This window comes from Giraffa tippelskirchi, chromosome 9 (genome assembly GCF_054371585.1).
Source record: "Giraffa tippelskirchi isolate mGirTip1 chromosome 9, T2T-mGirTip1v1.2.pri, whole genome shotgun sequence".
NCBI classification, from domain to species: domain Eukaryota; kingdom Metazoa; phylum Chordata; class Mammalia; order Artiodactyla; family Giraffidae; genus Giraffa; species Giraffa tippelskirchi.
In genome coordinates, this window is record NC_137283.1 from 95597578 (window position 1) to 95622536 (window position 24959).

General features: G+C 36.8%; 1 protein-coding gene across 50 annotated transcripts in view; it reads left to right on the forward strand.

Moving 5' to 3' along the window:
* TRDN (triadin) overlaps window positions 1-24959 on the forward strand; it is a 408839-nt gene that overhangs the window by 79253 nt on the left and 304627 nt on the right. For all 50 annotated transcript variants that reach the window (XR_014065592.1, XR_014065597.1, XR_014065600.1 and 47 more), the window contains exons 3-4: window positions 10412-10576; window positions 11893-11925. Coding sequence is in view for 41 of the 50 variants with exons in the window: in XM_081530502.1 (XP_081386628.1) it covers window positions 10412-10576; window positions 11893-11925 (198 nt within the window). In the remaining 9 variants the exon portion in view is untranslated. The remainder of the gene's footprint in view (window positions 1-10411; window positions 10577-11892; window positions 11926-24959) is intronic.

Genomic DNA, 24959 nt, shown 5'->3' on the forward strand with positions numbered 1-24959 from the left:
GCATTTCTCTAATAATGAGTGATGTTGAGCATCTTTTCATGTGTTTGTTAGCCATCTGTATGTCTTCTTTGGAGAAATGTCTGTTTAGTTCTTTGGCCCATTTTTTGATTGGGTCGTTTATTTTTCGGGAATTCAGCTGCAGAAGTTGCTTGTATATTTTTGATATTAATTGTTTGTCTGTTGCTTCATTTGCTATTATTTTCTCCCATTCTGAAGGCTGTCTTTTCACCTTGTTTATAGTTTCCTTTGTTGTGCAAAAGCTTTTAATTTTAATTAGGTCCCATTTGTTTATTTTTGCTTTTATTTCCAATATTCTGGGAGGTGGGTCATGGAGGATCCTGCTGTGATTTATGTCGGAGAGTGTTTTGCCTATGTTTTCCTCTAGGAGTTTTATTGTTTCTGGTCTTACGTTTAGATCTTTAATCCATTTTGAGTTTATTTTTGTGTACGGTGTTAGGAAGTGTTCTAGTTTCATTCTTTTACAAGTGGTTGACCAGTTTTCCCAGCACCACTTGTTAAAGAGATTGTCTTTTCTCCATTGTATATTCTTGCCTCCTTTGTCGAAAATAAGGTGTCCATATGTGCGTGGGTTTATCTCTGGGCTTTCTATTTTGTTCCATTGATCTATATTTCTATCTTTGTGCCAGTACCATACTGTCTTGATGACTGTGGCTTTGTAGTAGAGCCTGAAGTCAGGCAGGTTGATTCCTCCAGTTCCATTCTTCTTCCTCAAGATTGCTTTGGCTATTCGAGGTTTCTTATATTTCCATACAAATTGTGAGATGATTTGTTCTAGTTCTGTGAAAAATACCATTGGTAGCTTGATAGGGATTGCATTGAATCTATAGATTGCTTTGGGTAGTATACTCATTTTCACTATATTAATTCTTCCAATCCATGAACACGGTATATTTCTCCATCTGTTTGTGAATCCAGGTTTTTATATCACCATATTCTGAGGGTTATTCATTGAGGGTAAGGATAAAAGATAATAGGTAATTTCAACTTCTCTATGTGAACTGTGTTAAAAATCTAGTGGAAGGAAAATCTATTCAAGAGACACTTGATTTTGAAGTTAAATTATTTATGTAATTCAGGGCAGGAGATTGCATACAACTTTTCAAAATGTTTTCATACTTTTAAAATATAACATCTGTTATTGAGTATGGCCAGAGAAGGCAATGGCACCCCACTCCAGTACTCTTGCCTGGAAAATCCCATGGATGGAGGAGCCTGGTAGGCTACAGTCCATGGGGTCGCTAAGAGTCAGACATGACTGAGCGACTTCACTTTCACTTTTCCCTTTCATGCACTGGAGAAGGAAATGGCAACCCACTCCAGTATTCTTGCCTGGAGAATCCTAGGGATGGCGGAGCCTGGTGGGCTGCCGTCCATGGGATCGCACAGAGTCGGACACGACTGAAGCGACTTAGCAGCATTGAGTATGGCATTGTCATGGTACTCATTTGTAAAAGACGTTGTTTAAACATATCAAAATGAGATTTCATCATACACTTTTCTCTGCAAAATATCTAAAAGATGCTGTATAGAAGCATCTCACAAAGTACTCATGACTTAATTGTGTTCCTGCGTGCTAAGTCACTTTAGTCATGTCCAACTCTGTGCTACCCTATGGACTGTAGCCCGCCAGGCTCCTCTGTCCATGGACTTCTCCAGACAAGAATACTGGAGTGGGTTGCCATGCCCTCCTCCAGGGAATCTTCCCTACCCAGGGATCAAACCCAGGTCTCCTACATCTCTTAGTGGTGGGTGGGTTCTCTACCAGCAGTGCCAACCATGAGTTCCTGTTCAGAAAGGAATTGATCTAATATTTATATTTCTTGCTAAATGACAAAATGTAAATTAATATAAAGGTCATTTTAACCTATATATTCAGTTTCAAAGAAATATTGCAACATAGATTAAATTTCATATTTTTGTCCATGTGAGAATCTGTTACTTAATGCAAAGCATGTACTACAGTAGTTGAATTTAATTTTCTTTGGCCTCCACTCCATTTTATTATTATTTTTACCTTTGCTTCTTCCAAACTCCTATCAGTCATATCCACTCCTATTAACTCTTCACTGTAAATCATTTTGAAATGCTACTATAAGTGGTTTTAAAGAAAGGATATTAAAAAATGGGCCTCTCAAAATATTTCTTGGATAGAAAAGCTATTTTTAGAAAAGCTATTTTAGGGCCACAATTTTTCACTATGTTGGTTACAACAAAAGTGACTTACTGGATACCAAAATATCAGGTGTTATCTCTAGAACTGAAGCAGTCTTAGAAATATATAGTTATTTGCTGAATTTTTCAAGAGAAAGTAATGGGAAAATTTTGTAATTCCAATTAGTGTTAAGTTTTACAAACTTCATTTGCAAGGTTGTAAATACAGTTTAGAGGTTAAATATGAAGGAATAATGTTGCTGTATCAAACTTTTATTGAATTCTTGACCTCCTTGGATGTGTAACTTCTCATTTCTCTTGTATTGGCATTATCTTCAATTTGAAATGAAATGGAGAATATGAAAACAATAAACTTGCAGGAGAAAAAAGGAATGCAAATGACTGTCAGAGATTGAATGGGTCTCCATTGTGATGATAACAGCTAAAGATAACAGTTCTGAAATCACTGAGTTTAGCCAGATATGTTCAAGGCTGTTGGTCTAACCCATGAGAAATTGAAAGTTACTTCACACTGGACCTAGAACACTTACAATATAATATCTTGAGTAATCATCACTTTGATGAAGACAGTGACCTTTCTGCTGCTGTTTAGTCACTCATGTTTAGTCATGTCCAACTCTTTGTGACCCCATGGACCGTGGCCCACCATGCTCCTCTGTCCATGGAATTCTCCAGGCAAGGATACTGGAGTGGGTTGCCATTCCCTTCTCCAGAGGATCTTCCTGACCCAGGGATCCAACCCAGTTCTCCTGCATTGCAGGCAGATTCTTAACCACTGAGACACCAGGGAAGCCCAATAACTTTTCTAGTAGATGTGAAAGTGCATGTTTTTGTTCATTATTTCTTAAATGTCTGTGCCTAGTATCAGCAATGCTGAAGACTCTGGGGCCCAAAGAGTCAGAGGGCTAGTAAATTCACTGTGAGTGCTTTTTGTTTCTAATGTGTCCTGGTTAAAAATAAGCTGAATCAGTATTTTGACTTTATACCCTTAGGAAATAGTTGACTATTCTGAATGATGTGACTTCTCAAGTCTCAACTGTTGAATAAGAATTTGTGTTTTCTCAGTTACATTTCTGCATATAAGGAGCCTAATAACATAGTGGAGACAACCATTATTTTATGACAGCATTCAGAACATTTTATCTTTTTGTCTTGTTTTTCTTATCTATGTTTCCATTCCTTCACTGCTAATGGGTGGCTTGGGAATGGGAAAACACATTGATAGCTCTATTTTGCATGGGTAAAGTTCTAGGGAATTCTGTTTACCCTGAACAAAAACAGTAATATCTCAGTACAACAAGCAAAAATTATTGTGTAACTCAGAGCATATTAAATAATGCATAATTTGCTAATATTTTTCTTAACTAGGTCAAAATTTCACCAACAGAGACCAAAGTGTTCAAACACTTAATGGCAGAAAAGGAGAAGAAAGATAATGTAATTATTACATTGCATTTCAAATGTAATAATTTCTTTAGGTCTGGAATCACCACTATATATTATGAAATAACACCCCTCACATATCAAAACTAGATAGCAAGCCCATAAATGATAGCACTATGTTAATTATAGGGCTTCTCTGGTGGCTCAGCAATAAAGAATCTGCATACCAATACAGGAGACACAGGTTTGATCCTTGGTTTGGGAAGATCCCCTGGGGAAGGAAATGGCAACCCACTACAGTATTCTTGCCTGGGAAATTCCATGGACAGAGGAGACTGCCACATACATAGTTCATGGGGTTGCAAAGAGTTGTATGCCACATTGTGACTAAACAACAACAACGTTAATCATACTAAGTTTAAGATATTTAATATAACAAATGCAAAATAATTTATGTAAAAAGAATTTTATATTTTTAGTCAACTTTATATTGAGTACCAATATGTGGTAAGATATACACATCAACATATGTACAAGTGGAATGTTTTTCTAACTGAGGTAGAGTTTATGACACTTTAAAAATCCTTAGCTCAGATTAGATCCAGATATTTAGATGTGAATATTTTCTGGCAGATAACAGGCAAGCACTAGTTGTGTCATGAGTCCTGATGCAAGCAGTGTTTGGATCCCACACACTCTGCCAGTGTTGCCTGTGAGGACTTCCGTGACCCTAGGTTGATGTTTACAGCAGTGACACGTGTGGAGTGCCGCCGTACTGCGCTGCGCTGTGTGTACCCAGTCGTTTTTGACTCTCTGTGGCCCCCTGGACAGTAGCCCGCCAGGCTCCTCTGTCCTTGGAGGTTTCCAGTCAAGAATAGTGGAGTGGGTTTCCATTTCCTACTCCAGGGGATCTTCGCAAGCCAGGAATTGAACCTGTGTCTCCTGCATTTCCTGCAATGGCAGGCAGATTCTTTACCACTGAGCCACCTGGGAAGCCCAGACTATCATATGTGTGAGTTAGATGATTCTGAAAATTAAATTAGTAATTACCTAACATTTACTAAAGGAGTACGTCAAGGCTGTATGTTGCCACCCTGCTTATTTAACTTATATGCAGAGTACATCATGAGAAACACTGGGCTGGAGGAAGCACAAGCTGGAATCAAGATTGCTGGGAGAAATATCAATAACCTCAGATATGCAGATGACACGACCCCTATGGCAGAAAGTGAAGAGGAACTAAAGAGCTTCTTGATGAAAGTGAAAGAGGAGAGTGAAAAAGTTTGCTTAAAGCTCAACATTCAGAAAACTAAGATCATGGCATCTGGTCCCATCACTTCATGGCAAATAGATGGGGAAACCGTGTAAACAGTGTCACATTTTATTTTGGGGGGCTCCAAAATCACTGCAGATGGTGCAGCCATGAAATTAAAAGACATGCGATGGTAATTGCAGCCATGAAATTAAAAGACACTTACTCCTTGGAAGGAAAGTTATGACCAACCTAGACAGCATATTAAAAAGCAGAGACATTACTTTGCCAATGAAGGTCTGTCTAGTCAAGGCTATGGTTTTTCCAGTAGTCATGTATGGATGTGCGAGTTGGACTATAAAGAAAGCTGAGTGCCAAAGAATTGATGGTTTTGAACTGTGGTGTTGGAGAAGACTCTTGAGAGTCCCTTGGACTGCAAGGAGATCCAACCAGTCCATCCTAAAGGAGATCAGCCCTGGGTGTTCATTGGAAAGTCTGATGTTGAAGCTGAAACTCCAATACTTTGGCCACCTCATGCAAAGAGTTGACTCATTGGAAAAGACCCTGATGCTGGGAAGGATTGGGGGCAGGAGGAGAAGGGGACTGCAGAGGATGAGATGGCTGGATGGCATCACCGACTCGATGGACATGGGTTTGGGTAAACTCCGGGAGCTGGTGATGGACAGGGAGGCCTGGTGTGCTGCAATTCATGGGGTCACAAAGAGTCGGACACGACTGAGCGACTAAACTGAACTGAACATTTACTACATCTTTTACTCTTATGTAGGTGCTTTATACCTAAGAGTTTATGTATAGTAAGGTTGAATGAAGCCCAATAAATAGCCTCTGACAGAGACTTATGGGCAAAAGTGTCAGAAGATGCCTACAAGCCTGGTTCTCTGGCCATCCTGTGGAGTGGCTCAGAGAGACACTGTTGCTCTTTCCTTCTTTAAGGAATGCAAGAGGTTGGCCTTATAGATGGAGGGGTGACTCCTTTGGGAATGGATACCATGCAGTCAGAACTAAGGTCCCAAACACCACAGGGGCTACTGGAAATGACAGTTGTGCAATATTTGGGGACCTTGAGAAAGATGAGATCATACACGGTGCCTGCTGCTGAGGGGAGGAGAAGCCTCTAGCTCTAGCCAGCAAACTGGAAAGAGCCCTTGGGTCATTCAGATTTCAAAGGCAGTCTTTCTTCTCCCACAATGACATTTATTAATTACCAGGCACTTTCCGATCTGCTTTGAATGTATTATCTCATGTAATACTGATGTCAGCCTCGTGAAGTATTGGTACTCTTATTGTCATTTTTCATTCTAGCAAACTGAAGCACAGAGTACTTTGATTTTGTATCATACTGTGTAATACTGTTTGCCAGAACTGGACGTATTATAAATTGAGGTGTGAGACGGCTGAATATAGAGACAACAGGCATAAGAGGTTGAGGTCTTAGTTTAGACCAGTGACTTCAGTAAAGGAGACATATCAATGAATTTTATAGATACGGCAAAAGCTAATTTTCTCAACACCATACAGCATGCAGGTGGCGTAAACACTAGGACTAAGTCAGATAAATAAAGCACTCACTGTGGTTGCCAAATTTAAGAAGCTCCAAACAACTCAGTAGTTAAGATGCCAGTATTTTAATACCATCTCTAATATTTAAAATCTAATGCAAAAATTTGAGATGAAAAAATTGTAAATAGAGACAGAAGCATTATTACTGATTTTTCCTTTTGTTTCTGTCTTCATTATTGCGCAGTTCAGCACTAGATAGGAGAGCTGAACTTGAACACTATCATTCTGAACTCAGAGCCCATGCTTGTAAAATGTTGTCATTTGCTGATGCTTCTCAGGATTTGAAAGATAGAGAAGAGCCAATTATATGTAAGACTGATGGTCAAAGATAATGATGAAACCACAGACTTTGTTCTTTAGGAGTAAGGCAGAGAAAATGACTAATTTAATTTCCTGTGTATGTTCTCATTTAGAAATGAAGTATCTATATAGTTTGGCTTCAAAGACACTGGGTGAATAAAAATCTTATTTAACTTAAAACCTTTCCTTGACTCTCTTGCATCTCTTGGCACTCTTTTATCAGTGCCAGGAATCCAATTACTGATTATAAGGAGCCTTGCATTCAGTGGTGTATTTTTCTGTAAGAAACATAAGAGACAATTAAGAGTGAGTTGAATATTGAGAAACATTTCTGATCTCATATAACAGAAGCTCAGGAAGTAGGGAGACTATTCCAGGATCTCAGTGCCTCAGCAATGCCTTGCTTAGATGTTGGATGAAATACATCATACTCTAGAACCAATTTTGAATTAATGTTTTTGTTTGTTTTTTTGGTAGCAGTATTGTATAGTAGTTGAGTCATGATCTGGAGAGAGGAAAATCTGGTTCCGTTACTGACTAGCTATGTAGCCTTAGGCATCTTATTTACATTCCCACTGTCTCAATTTTGTCTTTAAAATAGAGATGCCTACCTCACTGGATTTTTGAAAGGAAAAAGTGAGTTAATATACATTTAAGTTCTTAGAATGGTATCTGATAGGTAATATACACCCTAAAAGTGCTAGCTACTACCATTTTTATGATTATATTTTTTACAGTGTATGTAATTTAACTCATGGAAACATGAGAGGTAGGAAAGTATGATTAAAAAAGAAGGCATCTATAAAAGGTTTAGTTGCATTGTATAATATTATTCCCACTGATGTAATTTGGATGTGATGTCTGAGAGGGAATCAGAATTAACATGAGGACTGCTATCTTTTTTGAGATATATCTATCCCTATATGTTTTTAAAGTTGTTGTTCATTTGACTGCAAATCAGAAGCTAGTCTCGAGCCAGCATTTTTTTTCATAAAAATAACACAGTTTGACGATTTTACAACCACGCAATATGCATGTCGTCAAAGTACACACACACACACACACACACACACACGTATATATATATAGTGCATTTAAGCATAAGGATAATTAAACTATCTATTTTGTTGGATTTTATTGTTAAGTTCCTCAGTGAACACTTAGAAAGAAGAGGAATGGGGAAATGGTCTCAATCTATTCAAATCATAAAAATCCCATTTGCAATATTCTTCCATTAGATATAAAATATACTACTGCTAAAAATGCCTTTAATGGTGCCAGGACAATCCAGTTTCTTACATATAGTTCTTTTAAAATTCTCAATTGCAATTATAAAATTCCATTTCATTTCCTTTCTCTAAGGTTTAATCTCACCTTTCAGACTACCATATCTTATTCATATGAAACTCTCCAAAATGCAGTGAAATAAGGTCCAAAGAGTAAAGTTATGCTGTCACTGATTCATGGAGGTACATTTCCCTGGGACCAGTTGTAACTTGGCATCCCTGTGATGGGCTGTGAATCCTCCGAAACAGCATAAAATTAAAATTTGGCTCAGAAATTTCCTCTCTCATATTATTTTCCCTCTCTATAGGATCTTACCCATCAGCATAAAAATAGAATATTCTTTCCTCTTGAACAATACAAACAATGGAAACCCCACTATGGTTCCAGTCCTTCAACTATTGCCCAATCACTGTCATTTACAGTAAAATATATTTATTGTTTTTCCCATTTGGTCTTGAATGTATTTCACTGAAGTTGCCCTTTGAAGGTTACCAGTGACATCCTCATCATTAAGTCTAAAGTTCTATTCTAAGTCTTTGTCTTTCTTGACTTATCAGCAACGTTTGCCAACTGCTCACTTTATCCTCATTGAAACAATTTCTTAACTTGATCTCTAGTACATTATACTCTATTTTTTTCTTTCCTCTCAATTAATCTGTCTCTGTGTGTCTCTTTGTCTCTGTCTGTCTCTCATCTTTCCTTCTCAGAATTCACTGATGCTTTTTCCTCATCTCTCTGATTTGCATCTTCTAAATGTTGGAGTGTTCCTAGTTCCACTTCCTAGTGATCACATAGCTTTGAGTTCTTTCTATTCTCTGTTGAACTTCCAAGTTTCCATCTTCAACTAGAACTTCATTTTTGTAGATCCTATTAAACTATACAGATGTCCACATCTCCACCTAAAGGTCTAAAAGACGACTCAAACTTAACAAGTTTAAAAATTAGCTGCTTAAATACTCTGCCCAACAAACCCTGTTTCTCTCTAGTTCTCCCCCTTTTGGTAAATAGTAGTTCCGTTCTTCCAGTTTCTCAATCCAAAAGCCTTGAAGTTATTCCATACCTCTCTCTTTCTCGCACATCCAGCAGCCCATACTGTCAGTCTATGCCATCAATTCTGTCTTTTAAGTACATTCAGATTCCAATCACACCTCATCACACACAGTTACCACCTTCTGTATGGGTGATGTAGAGATCACCATCTTCTTCCTCTTGGCTTATAGATTGTTTCACTTGGCTCCTTACTTATCTTCCTGTTTCCAACCTGGCATTCTTCCAATCCTCAACACGGCAAATGAAGTTATATAAATCAAATCACTTTTTCCACTGCTCAAATCTTCCAATGATTTCCTATCTTAATCAGAGTAAAAGCTTCATTTTGGCGTACTTAACCTTTAGATAGTATAATATGTTGATATAATTCTAGTCTCTTAAGATATCAAAGGAAGAAGAATCCCTGAAAAGCTTAAGTAGCTTTTAAAATTAAGAAAAACATAAATCTAAAAATTAATTATAGATTGTTGAAAAATCAGATGCAACTCAGACCATGTTTCTGGCTACATCACATTTTCAATCAGATTTTAAAGGCTACCCTTACTCCTTCAGAGCAATTTTCATGTAGTTAGAATGAGAATAACAATGTGTTAGAAACCCCTAATATGTATATTTACTTGCTTGCATTTTTATTATTTAATCTTTCATTTTACAAACAATTTATATCTCTTAGGATATAAGAAAGGGAAGATTTATAGACTCCAGTTTTTTCCTAATACTATCCACTGAAGTTACTAGAAGTTCAAATGCTTTTTTCTATTTTTAGGTACTGGGGTGTCTAACAAAGATAAAACAATTGAATCTAGCTGGAACTTGATATGATTACTACCCTGACAATTCTAGATATTTCCTGATGTATCACAAAGCATAATAAATGGACCTATCAGTTTTACTTTAGTCACAGCTATCTTAGTCATCTCAGAACTTACTGTTTGTCTAAAAATTTACAGAGCCATTTTTCCATGATGCTTTCCAGTACAATAAAGACCAACAATGATTTCTTCTGTTCCAGAATATCTGTAACTCAGGATTGCTACAATTTGGATAACATAATACGCATTACTTTAATTCATTCTTAATTTTTCCCTGTGCTGAACGCTTACTTGGATTGTAAACTTTTCAAGGGTAACCCTATAGTGTTTGGTACCAGATGTACCCAATAACTTCTCTTTTTAATTGAACACACATGTATACCACGACAAAAATTAATTTATCTTTATGAGAAAAAGAACTATTGCCAAGCAATATTTAAATTAATGAAATTGACATATTTATTGTGTTAAAAGAATAAATCAGGAAAATCAGCTTTTCTTGCTTTCTTTGGGAATAATTGCAAAACTTTTCTTTGTTTTTAATTACTTTTAGCAAGCTCTATTTCCAAGATTGGCTCAGATCCTCTAAAACTTGTACATGATGCTGTGGAGGAAACCACGGACTGGGTCTATGGCTTCTTTTCTTTGCTGTCTGACATCATCTCATCTGAGGGTGATGAAGAAGATGATGATGATAGAGAGGAGGACACTGATAAAGGTACAAAGAGCACAGAGACATCCAACTGCTGGGACTGCTATTTGATATGTATAACAGTAGTTAGCTTAAGTTTCTGCACAAATGTGCACTTGGGCCAAGCTAAACCAAAATGAATACATTTCTGAGTGCAAATAGCCTATCAGCAGGCTGCCAAACTCAGTAAATTGGTATTTATATGGCTTTCAACTTATAGGTTATCTGCCATTATGGCAAAAATGTCAAAATTAAATGCTATATTAGAGTAGTACAGAGAGACTTATTAAGCAAACCTACAAAACCACAATAGAAACTCACATTTATATGCTTTTTCGGGAAAGAAATAGTTACTATTTCCCAAATGTGAAATAATAATAGTAAGACTAAATATACATATATGTATATATATATATATGTTATACATGGAGAAGGCAATGGCACCCCACTCCAGTACTCTTGCCTGGAAAATCCCATGGATGGAGGAGCCTGGTGGGCTGCCGTCCATGGGGTCGCTAAGAGTTGGACACGACTAAGCGACTTCACTTTCATGCATTGGAGAAGGAAATGGCAACCCACTCCAGTGTTCTTGCCTGGAGAATCCCAGGGACGGGGGAGCCTGGTGGGCTGCCATCTATGGGATCTCACAGAGTCGGACACAACTGAGGTGACTTAGCAGTAGCATATGTTATGCATATAATTCGTATTCGTAAATAGCAAAAAGCAATCCTACTAAAATCACGATGAAAGTAAATTGATTGAAACAAATGGAGGTAAATGTCACAGCAGTTATGCAACTAACCTATTTACTCTCTGTTACATATAAATGAACAAAAGGAAATAACAAACTTAAACCACATGTAAACTTCTATTGAGTGGATGTGAAAAGAACAAAGCATTGTGATTCTGCCTTTTAGATGACATTTTTAAGGTCAGCTTTACTCATCAGAGCTTACATATTCAGCCTTGACTACCAGGAAAGCTCTTATTATTTTAGCCCTTTCTATGACTTTGTCTAAATTTGTATTTGTTTGGCTTCTGTCAGAGGTTGAGATAAACAGCAGAGAACTGAAATGAACATGATATACGAACCATAATGTATAATTTGGATAACTGCCACAATTTTATTGAACTCATAAAAGTGAAACTATCTTAAATAAATGTACATAGGCAAAGTTTATATTAAGGCTTGGAATTTGGAAGGCAAAGTAATATGTAGACTACTATTATCAAAATTAATAGATGTTTTATAAAAGAATGAACAAATGAAAATGGGAAAATTGAGAGGCAATTTTATGCTCTGCTGAAAGTTTTTCTAATTTACTGTTTTTGTCTTCATTTAGGAGAAGTAGAGGAACCTCCCTTGAAAAAAAAAGGTTAGTTGTTTCACCTTTGTAAAAAAAAAAGTATTTTTTATGATAATGTTGATTTTCACCATGACTCAAATAGATTTACTTTGTTATGGACTTGTTTTTTTTCTTTTTCTTCAGTTATTATCAGTATTTTATTAAATTTTAGATGATAACATTAGGACAATGTGGCTGATATAATGTGGAGGAGAATAATCTTGGAGACAGTATATATCATGTGTCCTCACAAAGCAATTGAGTCATCTGAGTGTGGTTGGATGTGGTTCACAGGGATCCCTTGAAGGAATAATCAAGGTCTTCAGTCACTGAATGGAATGGTCACAAATCCAAAAGATGGGAGCAATATGACTGGGAAAGGGAGAACCATGAAGAAAAAGCCTCAGAGATTTTACAGGAAGGGGTAGGAATTATGTCTAGAAGGAATAATAGAAAGCGAAGTATATTATCCTGAGGTGTATTTTGTATGAGAGAGAAACATAGAAATCACTCTTAATGCAATTAGTCATTGTTCCACAAAACTAACTGGAGAAGGAAATGGCAACCCACTCCAGTATTCTTGCCTGGGAAACCCCATGGACAGAGGAGCCTGGCAGGCTACAGTCCATGGGGTGGCAAGAGTCGGACATGACTTAGCACCTAAACCACTATTGTCCCACATGCTGAGCAGTAGCTCTTGGGTGTATTTGTTACAGAGGGGAACTTGCTGGCTTCTATTGCTATCTCCCTAGACCTATCGTGGATGCAAACAATAGGATCCAAATTTGGAGCTTTGGCCTTGCCAAGGCAATGGCACCCCACTCCAGTACTCTTGCCTAGGAAACCCCATGGACGGAGGAGCCTAGTAGGCTGCGGTCCATGGAGTTGCAAGAGTCGGACACAACTGAGCGACTTCACTTTCACTTTTCCCTTTCATGCATTGGAGAAGGAAATGGCAACCCACTCCAGTGTTCTTGCCTGGAGAATCCCAGGGACGGGGGAGTCTGGTGGGCTGCCATCTATGGGGTTGCACAGAGTCGGACACGACTGAAGCAACTTAGCAGCAGAAACATGATGATCACCTCACTGTTTGGAATAAAATCTGCTTAGTGTATGTATGTTAATTTGGAAAATTTGAATTTGTAACTTGTCCAATAAATGATAAATTAAGTAGTGAAACTCAAATGTGGGAATGCCATCTAGAAATGAAAGTGTTTATGAAGCTATTGAGAGGAGAAAGGATGGGTTTCCCTACTCACAAATCCATGATGAGAACCCAAGAACTCCAGACTTTGTCATCATATCCAGGTTTAGAGACTCTAGTTTATAAACTTCTTGGGATAAAAAGTAAAGTCTTTTCATAGCTGATCTCCAATGGATAGTGCACAGAACATAGTCAAAGTTTAATATAATGAGTTACTAGTCATAGTCTGGAAATTACAGTTTATATATATATTTAGTCTGTTTAGATGTGGAAAAGAGGAGGACAAATGTTTTCCTACTTATAAATTAAATTCTATGAGAATATCATAAAAGATCACATTCTCCATAAATCAGTATCTAGTATTTAATATAGAATTTGTTCATTACTTTTGATTTTAATTTCCTGGTAGGATTATTTTAAAGTTAAGTTTTATGAAATGTTCACCATAAATGTCAAATGCACATAAAGCTGTTCGTTGTGTCTTAAATTATTGCCTTGCTTTATCAAATCAACAGAGAAACTATTAAATAATTGTTTAGGATGCTTTTTTAAAATGTCAGTAATGATCATTAGTTCAAACAGTCTAAGGATATGTATGTTTAAAACCATGTACACCAATGCCTTCAAGGATTACTAGAAAGAGAATTGACTAAAATCACCTGAATATATTTTCTTAATATTATTGTTCTCAGAGTTACATGAGAAAATGGACATTTAGAGAAACATGTTACACACCCCACTTTGTTACAGAACCTATATAATAACAATCCTTAGTTGAAGTGGACCAAAGGAAATACATTTCACTACAATTAACATTTTTTATTTAAAACCTTTTCTTTTGTAGAATCATCATAGAAACAATGAGTTTTTAATCAGCATGTAATATTTTGCAAAACATTTGTAATACATATTCTGCTTTTATAGCCATATTTTTGTGTTATTATTTGGGGAGAGATTCTATGAGCTTATCTCTACCTTATGGATTATTTTATAGATTTCACATTTTAAAATTTTGTTTTAAGAATTTTTTTATTGTTTTTCTATAATCTAGAATTATATTCTCTAAAAATATTTGATTTTCAACTGTCTAAATGAATATTAATCTTTTCATTAGTACTCTTTCCCATTCAGATAAATTGAATAATATTTAGCCATTTTATACTACCTAAATTATCAGGTTGTAGCATTGTTTATTTAACTGTCCTGTGTCTATGTGAAACATTTTATTTATATGTGCTAAAAGTGTTGGTTTCATTTGTCCCGTTCTAGCTATTTTTACCAAAGTGAAAATTCAACCACATTGTTATTTATGGGTAGAGTTTGCATTTCTAATTTGATAAGGAATAATTGTCCAGTCACATAATCTCAGGTTTTTAGGATTGATTATTAAACAGGTTATTAATATGAATGATGCTTTAGAATCTGCTCCTCTATGGTTTATGTTGTTATATATAAATATAGCTTTACGGTATTAAATGTAGTACCTCAGTTCAGTTCAGTTCAGTCACTCAGTCGTGTCCGATTCTTTGCGACCCCATGGACTACAGAACGCCAGGCTTCCCTGTCCATCACCGACTCCCGGAGCCTACTCAAACTCATGTCCATCGTGTCGGTGATGCCATCCAACCACCTCATCCTCTGTCATCCACTTCTCCTCCTGCCTTCAACGTAGTGTCTTTATATTCTTTACACATATTTATTTTTCAGCTTGTCAAAATTTTTAAATATTAATTTCTATTACCAAACACTCCAGGATGAGGATCAAAGGCACCAAATCATTATAAAATATATACTTTTATCATTTGATTACTTAAAACTTCTAACTACGAAAACCAATACCATTGTAAATACCATCACATATTCTAGAACAGTTACATGCTATGTATGGTGGGTATGCTTTGTTTACCTGTAATCACCCTGTTCAATAGCATTCTTCACAGCAGAGTAAACATCATGGACATGTTATCACCCCACTTCTAAGGGATAAATGAGTGCCAGTAGCATTAAAGGAATCAAATTAATTTGTATGCTTTCCTAAAACTGATCTACCTGAGAACATCTCCAGAGTTATCAAATACTTGCTACGAAATAAAGAAGCGTCTTTCAACCATCATCAAATTACTAGAATGCCAACCAAAGAGACCAGTAGGCTGTCCTGTCCTGTCTTGCATATATCTGCTAAAGGAGAGTGGTGGTGCTGATACTCAGGTGTTCTGTGTCATGATGGGATGTTGTGAAGTCAAAAATAAGGTTGAGTGGGGATACAGGAGCAATGACAAATTTCATTTAATGATTTTGCCTTTTATTTAGCTGAATAATGTGAAAGAATGCATTGCTCTTGAGAGAGAGTCCCTTGAGAACAAAACAAAAAGAATATCCATAGGAAATAAATACTGAAAGCTGAAAATGGCTTTTAAAGATTTAAATGTAAGCAGTTCCTTTCAGTTATTTTCAATATTTGTTCCTAGGAAGAATGACTGCTTTGAAAAAAAAAGTACTTTGAAACAACCAAAGCAGTTTAACACTGATTCTTTTAAATATAACTGGATATTTTCTAAGGCAACCAAACTGTTAAAGACATGTTGAATAAACCCATGGATGTCAAATTTCAGTGATTCATTTCAGACTAATTCTGAATTATTCATAAACAAATTTAAAACCTAATTTATGCAATTATATTATGAAATATTTAATCTAATTGAAGTCAGACATGATTGTATATATTGTATATATTTGTATATATATTGTATAAAATGCTTAATATTTTGTGAAGGGCATGGCAACCCATCTCAGTGTTCTTGCCTGGAGAATCCCACAGAGAGAGGAGCCTGGCAGGCTACAGTCAGTGGGGTCGCAAGAGTCAGACACGACTGAGCCACTAACACTTTCACTGACAAAAAATTAAATTATATACTATTTGCAGGACCAATTCACTATGTGTATGTGTGTGTGTATGTGTGTGTATATATATATATATATATGAATGTATGTATATATATGTGGGCTTCCCTGGTGGCACAGTGGTAAAAAAAATCCACCTGCCAATGCAGAAGATACAGGGGATGCAAGAGACGTGGGTTCAATCCCTGGGTCAAGAAGATACCCTGGAGTAGGAAGAGGTAGCCCATACCAGTATTCTTGCCTGGGAAATTCCATGGACAGAGGAGCCTGGGCAACTGAGCACACACACACACATACACACACACACACGTATATATATACATAATATATTATGTCATGTGTATTCATTATATGTATTTTATACCTCCTATTAACAAAAAACCCACTGTATGCTATTTGTTCAATAAATATATATAAATGTATGGATTTAATATATATTCTCTTTTGCCTATAATTTTTTTCATGATATCTGACAAAATTATTGAGTTATTTCTTTTATATTTAAAAGTCTAAAAATTATTCCCTAAAGTGAAGCATCAGAATTTACTATCCTCCTCACATATATATTTCAGGAATATCAAACTTTCAAAAATAATCTTAGCTTTATAAACATTTCAAAATTTTACCTGACATTAGTTCAAATAAAATAATGTGCAGTAAGAATAATGATTTGTCTTGTTTTATAACTTATTATAAAATGAACTTATTATATTAAATCCAAATAATTTAAACATTTTCATCTATTTTTAATCATTTATCTTCAAAGTATGTTACAAAATTTATTGCTTTCATAATAATTTCCTAAAAATACCTGCTAAAATTTTTTTGAACTGAAAAGCAAAATTGTATTTTTTTGACAAGTAGTAAGTTTGATTTGAGTAAGAAATTTGAAAACAAAGGCTGACTTTGCCCATTAGTTAACATAGCAAACATTTTCCATAAATTAAGTGAGCAGCAGCACCAAAGTTTAGATTAAATATACGTACAGCAAGAATTACATCTGAAACATAAAGCAATATCACTTTTTTAAAAGTCATTACAGGTTACAAATTTTGTTGAGTTACAATTAACATACAATATTCTATTACTACAACATAATGATTCATTGTTTTTATGCATTATGAAATGATCACTGCAGTAAAACCAGTTACCATTTGTTGCTGTACAAAGTCATAACAATATTGACTATATTCCCTATATGTACATTACATTCCTGTGATCATTTATTTTACATTAGAGGTTTGTACCTCTTAATCTCTTTCATCTATTTCATCTGGCCCTCGCACCCCCACCCCACCGCCTTGTAGTCTCAAGTTTGGTCTATCTATTGGAATCTAAAACACAAACAAAACAAAGTAGAAACAACGGGAACCAAGCAATCCAATTTAAAGAATGGGCAGAGGAGCTAAATAAACAATATTTTTAAAACAAAGTTTAAAATAATGTCTATTTAGCATAGGCATCTTAGCATTTTTCTTTCTTTTTCAAAAGTAAAATACTGGTTTCTCTCAAACCTAATTGATTTTTCTTTCATATTTCTATATTAGCATTCATGTGATACTGACTTTTGAGATTGCATGAGCATTCATAAAAAGTATAATTTTTGTTGAGGATGAAGCTTTTTAACTTTTTTGTACTAACGTGTTTAAGTACAACATAATGGATACACTTATCTCTTTTTACAGTTATTTTTACTTAAACATTATTCTGTAATAAATCTGTATATAATAATAATCATTACAGCATTTATGTTCCTTGAGATATGTGATTTTAGGAGACAATAATTGTCTCTTAACAAGAAACTACATTTTATAATGTCATTTCCTGACATTCAGCTTTAAAGTTAAGGCAGAATACTTTTAGTACTTCAGAACCATACGTACTAGTGTTTTGGGGAAGGAAAAATTGGTCTTCAATTTTAGGGACATAGAAGCTTTCTGAGATAAATCATCACCTGCCTTTAAAAAATCCCCTCTATATTATGTTGAATTTCCTTTTTCCCCAACTGTTTGCTCTATGAACCAAGGAGCTATCTTGAAGTTTGAACAGGACTCAAATATGAAGGCTGATATTCTATAAGATTGTTCCTGATGCATGCCAATGGCAGAGAAAGAGACTCTTCTTAGAGCAAAACAAATTACATCTCCTTATAATCGTGTTTTAAAATTTCCCTAAAGCTCCTGGGGTTGAAAGAGTCCAGTAAATTTAAACTTAGTTCTTTCATTGTGTATTTTTCTCATTTTATTGAAATCTGCAATAGCTCTTTGCAGTCAGGGTGAATAAGGAAGAGCCAGGAAATTTGAGCATCATAAATATTCAAGACTCTAGGATTAGGCCATTCAGAAGGTTGTATCACATCATCAGGAGTAAGATAAATGGACAGGTTTCTGTGCCAGAGATTTCAATGCATCAATCTTTGCTGGCAGCTTCGGTGCCTTACACCAGGCTGAACATAAAGTGTCTGAAAAATACTGTGCATGAAAAAAGGAGGGAGAATGGAAAGGTGACTAAACTTGTTAAAATTCATAGCCCCAGAGTATTGGTTACCAGATTGGCCCTAGTAACACTGTTAAGTATATACATTTTTCTTTGGACTGCTCATCTAAATAAGTCCAGATCAAAACTCAGCTCCATTACTGCACTACTGCATATTGCCCTTAGGCTGCAGAAGGAACTCAATGCTTTATCTTCTGCTTGTCTTTCCCAATATTGATCAGACCTGTGAGGACAGGAAGCAAAACCAGGAGAGAACAAACAGTGGGCCTGGAGATGGGATTAGAATGAAAAAGACTGAGGAGCCTGAGGTAAAGTGAGATCTGATGAATGATCCAGAGATTCACTTTGCTAGGGAGTTGCAGCTGTAGCTAATTGTGGATCCAAAAGAGCTCATTTCTACCAAGGCAAGCAAACTGGAACTAGAATGGTGGGTATAATACTAGTAACACTGGAGCTTAAAGGAGCAAGCCGGTGAAAGCCAAGGATTAAATTTTGCTGCCAACATCACAGAAAATAAAAAGACTGAGACAACTCAGCTGTGGTCCAACCATTTTAAGTAGTTCCTTTTGGAAATAAGATTGGATAACTACTTTAAGAGTCTATGAGTGAGAAGAAAATTCGAGATGCCAAGGGAATATTTCACACAAAGATGGGCACAATAAAGGACAGAAATGGTATGGACCTAACAGAAGCAGAAGATATTAAGAAGAGGTGGCAAGAATACACGGAAGAACTATACAAAAAAAATCTTCATGACCCAGATAACCACGATGGTGTGATCACCCACCTAGATGTCCTGGAATGTGAAGTCAAGTGGGCGTTAGGAAGCATCACTATGAACAAAGCTAGTGGAGGTGATGGAATTTCAATTGAGCTATTTCAAATCCTAAAAGATGATGCTGTGAAAGTGCTGCACTCAATATGCCAGCAAATTTGGAAAACTCAGCAGTGGGCACAGGACTGGAAAAGGTCAGTTTTCATACCAATCCCAAAGAAAGGCAATGCTAAAGATGCTCAAACTACCACACAATTGCACTCATCTCACACACTAGCAAAGTAATGCTCAAAATTCTCCAAGTCAGGATTCAACAGTACATGAAACATGAACTTCCAGGTGTTCAAACTGGACTTAGAAAAGGTAGAGGAACCAGAGATCAAATTGTTAACATCCTTTGGATCATCGAGAAAGCAAGAGAGTGCCAGAAAAACATGTACTTCTGCTTTATTGACTATGCCAAAGCCTTTGACTGTGTGGATCACAACAAACTGGAAAATTCTTCAAGAGATGGGAATATCAGACCACCTGACCTGCCTCCTGAGAAATCTATATGCAGGTCAAGAAACAACAGTTAAAACTGGACATGGAACAACAGATTGGTTCCAAATCGGGAAAGGAGTCCGTCAAGGCTGTATATTGTCACCCTGCCTGTTTAACTTATATGCAGAGTACATCATGCGAAATGCCAGGCTGGATGAAACACAAGCTGGAATCAAGATTACTGGGAGAAATATCAATAACCTCAGATATGCAGATGACACCACCCTTATGGCAGAAAGTGAAGAAGAACTAAAGAGCCTCTTGATGAAAGAGGTGAGTGAAAAAGTTGGCTTAAAACTCAACATTCAGAAAACTAAAATCATGGCATCTGGTCCCATCACTAAATGGCAAAAAGATGGGGAAATAATGGAAACAGTGAAAGACTTCATTTTCTTGGGTTTCAAAACCACTGCAGATAGTGATTGTAGTCACGAAATTAAGAGACGCTTACTCCTTGGAAGAAGCTGTGACCAACCTAGACAGCATATTAAAAAGCAGAGACATAGTTTGCTGAAAAAGTTTCATCTAGTCAAAGCTGTGGTTTTTCCAGTAGTCATGTATGGATGTGAGAGTTGGAATACAAAGAAAGCTGAGTGCTGAAGAATTGATGCTTTTGAACTGTGGTGTTGGAGTCCCTTGGACTGCAAGGAGATCAGTCCATCCTAAAGGAAATCAGTCCTGAATATTCATTGGAAGGACAGATGCTGAGGATGAAACTCCAATACTTTGGCCATCTGATGTGAACAGACTTATTGGAAAAGACCCTGATGCTCGGAAAGATCGAAGGGGATGACAGAGGATGAGATGGTTGAATGACCTCACTGACTCCATGGACATGAGTTTGAGCAAGCTCCTGGAGTTGGTGAAGGACAGGGAAGCCTGGCGTGCTGCAGCCCATGAGGTTGCAAAGAGTCAGACACAACTGAGCGACTGAACTGAACTGAGTGAGAGCGTGCTAGATTTATATGTTTTCTAGATTGTTCTCTCTTTGATTCTGCATGTTCCCTCTTTCAACATCATGAGACACTAAGGTGCTGCATTGAATTGCCAGCAGTTTACTAAAAGTTTTACCTATTCCAGATTATGTTTTTTTTTTTTTAGAAAGGTTTGTTGAAAAATGCAACAAATGATTTAAAAGAAGTAAAGCAGAAAAACCATCAGGGATTTTAAACTCTGCATCAGATTCAAATGTTGTCTTAATTAAACTTATTTTTTTCAACAAGAGACTAAAGCCCATTTCAGACTGGCTTACTGGAAAAGATTATTGGTTCAAGTGACTAAAATTTACAAAAGTAGAACTGGCTTTAGGGATGTCTAGATACAGCTTTTTATATAGTGTTATTAGTAACTCTTTTCTTCTCATTTACTGATTCTGCTTTCCTTTGTCTGCTTTGTTTGCTTCATTCTCTGGCAACCTTTCCTGCCCTGGTTGCAATTATAGTTACCAGAAACTTGAGGCCAAAATTACTTACTTTAACAACTGTAGAGAGGAGCTTGTACCATTTCCCATCTGTTTCAGCAAAAGCGATGTAGTTGACTCATTGATCCATATTAAGTAACATACTCTTATTACAAGCAATCAGGGTGTCAGGGATATGCAACAAGCACTTTGTCAAGACCTAGGGAATAGACCCACTCTTGAAAGTAAAAATTGGGTTTGTGTGTTTAGTCACTCAGTTGTGTTTGACTCTGTGAAAATTAGGTTTAGTATCACCCAAATACTTGTATTGATATTGGAAAAGGATTAGTTCCTAAGATTAAAAGAGTGTCACTGTTATAATAATTGATTCTATCAGAAAAGTTACAGATGTCCAAAGCACCTAATTTTTGCTTTTATTTTTAATTCAGAATCCCAGATCACTTCCCCCTTCAGAATCTCCAGAGTTTGAGTTGTATTTTTTGAGCAAATCTGTTTTTTAAGTCTCCACGATGTGCTTCTAATGCACACTCAGGGTGAGAACCATTGCAACCCAATGATTAATTCTAAAAATAAGAGGTTTGGGGGATTCCCTAGTGATTGAGTGGTTAGAGCTTGCTGCTTTCACTGTCAGGGCCTGGGTTCGATCCCTGGTTGGGGATCTAAGATCCTACAAACCATGAGGCAAAGCCAAAAAAAAATTAAAAAATAAAAATATGAGGTTTTGGTGGCTTAGATGGTGAAGGATCTGCCTGCAACGCGGGAGACCTGGGTTTTATCCCTGGGTCTGGAGGATCCCGTGGAGAAGTGAATGGCTACCCACTCCAATATTCTTGCCTGGAAAATTCCATGGACACAGGGGTCTGGTGGGCTACAGTCCATGGAGTCACAAAGATTCGGACATGAATGAGTGACTAACATGCTTTGTGATACCAGTAAGGGAGACAGTTCAGGGTAAGTGGATAACTGCATATTTTGTTTACACATAGTGACTGTTTTTGTATATGAATTTACTGTTAAGAAAATGCTAAACCACAAAGAATAAAATAAAAACTAATTCTATATCATTTTTGCGTTGACCTAGATCATTGAAATAACTATTGATAATTGATGCCTATCAGCTGAACACATCAACATTTTGTACATGACTGAGACAGCCTTGAATAAACACAACAAAGAGATGTTTGTATTAGTTCCCTTTCTGCTGTTAACCTACTATGGTTAAGTTACTTAACCTCAGTGATTCTCAGTTCTCATATCTGTAAAACAAAGATGCTAGACTTACAGATGCCCAGGTCCTTTCCAGCTATGATATTTTTTGATTCTGTTGTTGAATTGTGCTGCTGCTGCTGCTACTAGGTCACTTCAGTCGTGTCCAACTCTGTACGACCCCATAGACGGCAGCCCACCAGGCTCTGCCGTCCCTGGGATTCTCCAGGCAAGAGTACTGGAGTGGGTTGCCATTTCCTTCTCCAATGCATGAAAGTGAAAAGTGAAAGTCAAGTCGCTCAGTGGTTTCCAACTCTTAGCAACCCCATGGTCTGCAGCCTACCAGGCTCCTCCATCCATGGGATTTTCCAGGCAAGAGTACTGGAGTGGGGTGCCGTTGAATTGTGCAGTCATATGTTAATAATTTTTCCACGAGTTTCAACTGGACTAGGACCTTGCGACTAAAAATGTGCTTCATGGGACAGTAGCTTTAGCATCACCTGGGATTTAGGAATGCAGAACCAGGCTCCATCTAGACCAAATGAATCAGAATCTACATTTTAAGAAGATTCCCCAGGCAAGTCATATTCCCCCCAAAATTTAAGGAATATCGGTTTAGACAGTAGGTTCTACTTCTGATTGTGGTTCTGAAACTACCTCAGAGTTTATTTAAATTGGAGATTCCTAAAAGGTTTCTCACCATGAAAAACACATTACTTTTGTGCTACAGCTAGGAATATGTTTTAAAATTTTTTCAGATGAGTCTGACGTACAGCCACACTGATCTTGTCTGGTATATCATCAAATATGAAGCACACATATGCACAGAACGAAAACCTCATCCAAATCTATAAACTCCACCAGTAATTATCTTCAAAAAGGTATTATTTAATCATTTCCAACTCTGTCTGGTTTACGAACACATGGGAAATAGTTTCTCATTTTATTTTGCTATTGTTCAGTCATAAAGTCCTGTCTGACTCTTTGTGACCCCATGGACTGCAGCATACCAGGCTTTTCTGTCCTACACTGTCTCTGAGAGTTTGCTAAAATTCATGTGTATTGAGTTGGTGATGCTAACTATCTCATTTTCTGCTGTCCCTTCTCCTTTTGCCTCTTGTCTTTCCTAGCATCAAAGTCTTTTCCAATGAGTAGGTACTTCACATCAAGTGCCCAAAGTTTTGGAGCTTCAGTATTGGAACAGCAGTCCTTCTAGTGAATATTCAGAGTTAATTTCCTTTAGAATTGACTGGTTTGATCTCCTTGCAGTACAAGAGACTCTAAAGAGTCTTCTCCAGCACTACAATTCAGAAGCATCTATTCTCCGATGCTCAGTCTTCTTTATGGTCCAATTTTCACACTCATTCCTGACTACTGGAAAAACCATAGCTCTGACTATAAGGACATTTGTCAGCAAAGTGATGTCTCTGTTTTTTAATACACTGTCTAGGATTGTCATAGCTTTCCTTCCAAGGAGCAAGCATCTTTTAATTTCATAGTTACAGTCACTGTCCAGAGTGATCTTGGAGCCCAAGAAAATGAAATTTGTCACTGCTTCCACTTATTCCCCTTCTATTTTCCATGAAGTGATGGTACTGGATGCATGATCTTAACTTTTCGAATGCTGAGTTTTAAGCCAACTTTTTCACTCTCCTCTTTCACCCTCATCAGGAGGCTCTTTAGTTCCTCTTCACTTTTTGCCATAAGAGTGGTATCATCTGCATATCTATGGTTGTTGATATTTTTCCCAGCAATCTTTATTCCAGTTTGTGATTCATCTAGCCCTTCATTTCACATGATGTATTCTGCATATGAGTTAAATAAGCAGATTAACAATAGATAGCCTTGTCATACTCCTTTCCCAATTTGGAACCAGTCAGTTTTTCCATGTCCGGTTCTAACTGTTGCTTCTTGACCTGCATACAGGTTTCTCAAGAGACAGGTAATATAGTCTGATATTCCCATCTCTTCAAGAATTTTCCTCAGTTTTCCTTTGACTGATCCACAAAGTCAAAGGCTTTTGCACTGTCAATGAAACAAACGTTTTTTTTGGAATTCCCTTGCTTTCTCCATGATCCAGCAAATGTTGGCAACTTCATCTTTGGTTCCTCTGCCTTTTCTAAGCCCAGCTTGTACATCTGGATGGTCTCAGTTCACATATGGCTGAAGCCTAACTTGAAGGATTTTGAGCATTACCTTGCTAGCATGTGAAAGAGCACAATGGTTTGCTAGTTTGAACATTCTTTGGCATTGCCTTTCTTTGGGATTGGAATGAAAACTGACCTTTTCCAGCCCTTTGAGCACTGCTGAATTTTCCAAAGTTGCTGACTTTTTGAGTACAGTACTTTAACAGCATTGTCTTTAAGGATTTTAAATAGCTCAGCTGAAATTCCATCAGCTCCACTAATTTTGCTCATAGTAATGCTTCCTAAGGCCCACTTGACTTCACACTCCAGGATGTCTGGCTCTATGTGAATGAACACACCATCGTGGTTACCAGGTCATTAAGACCTTTTTTG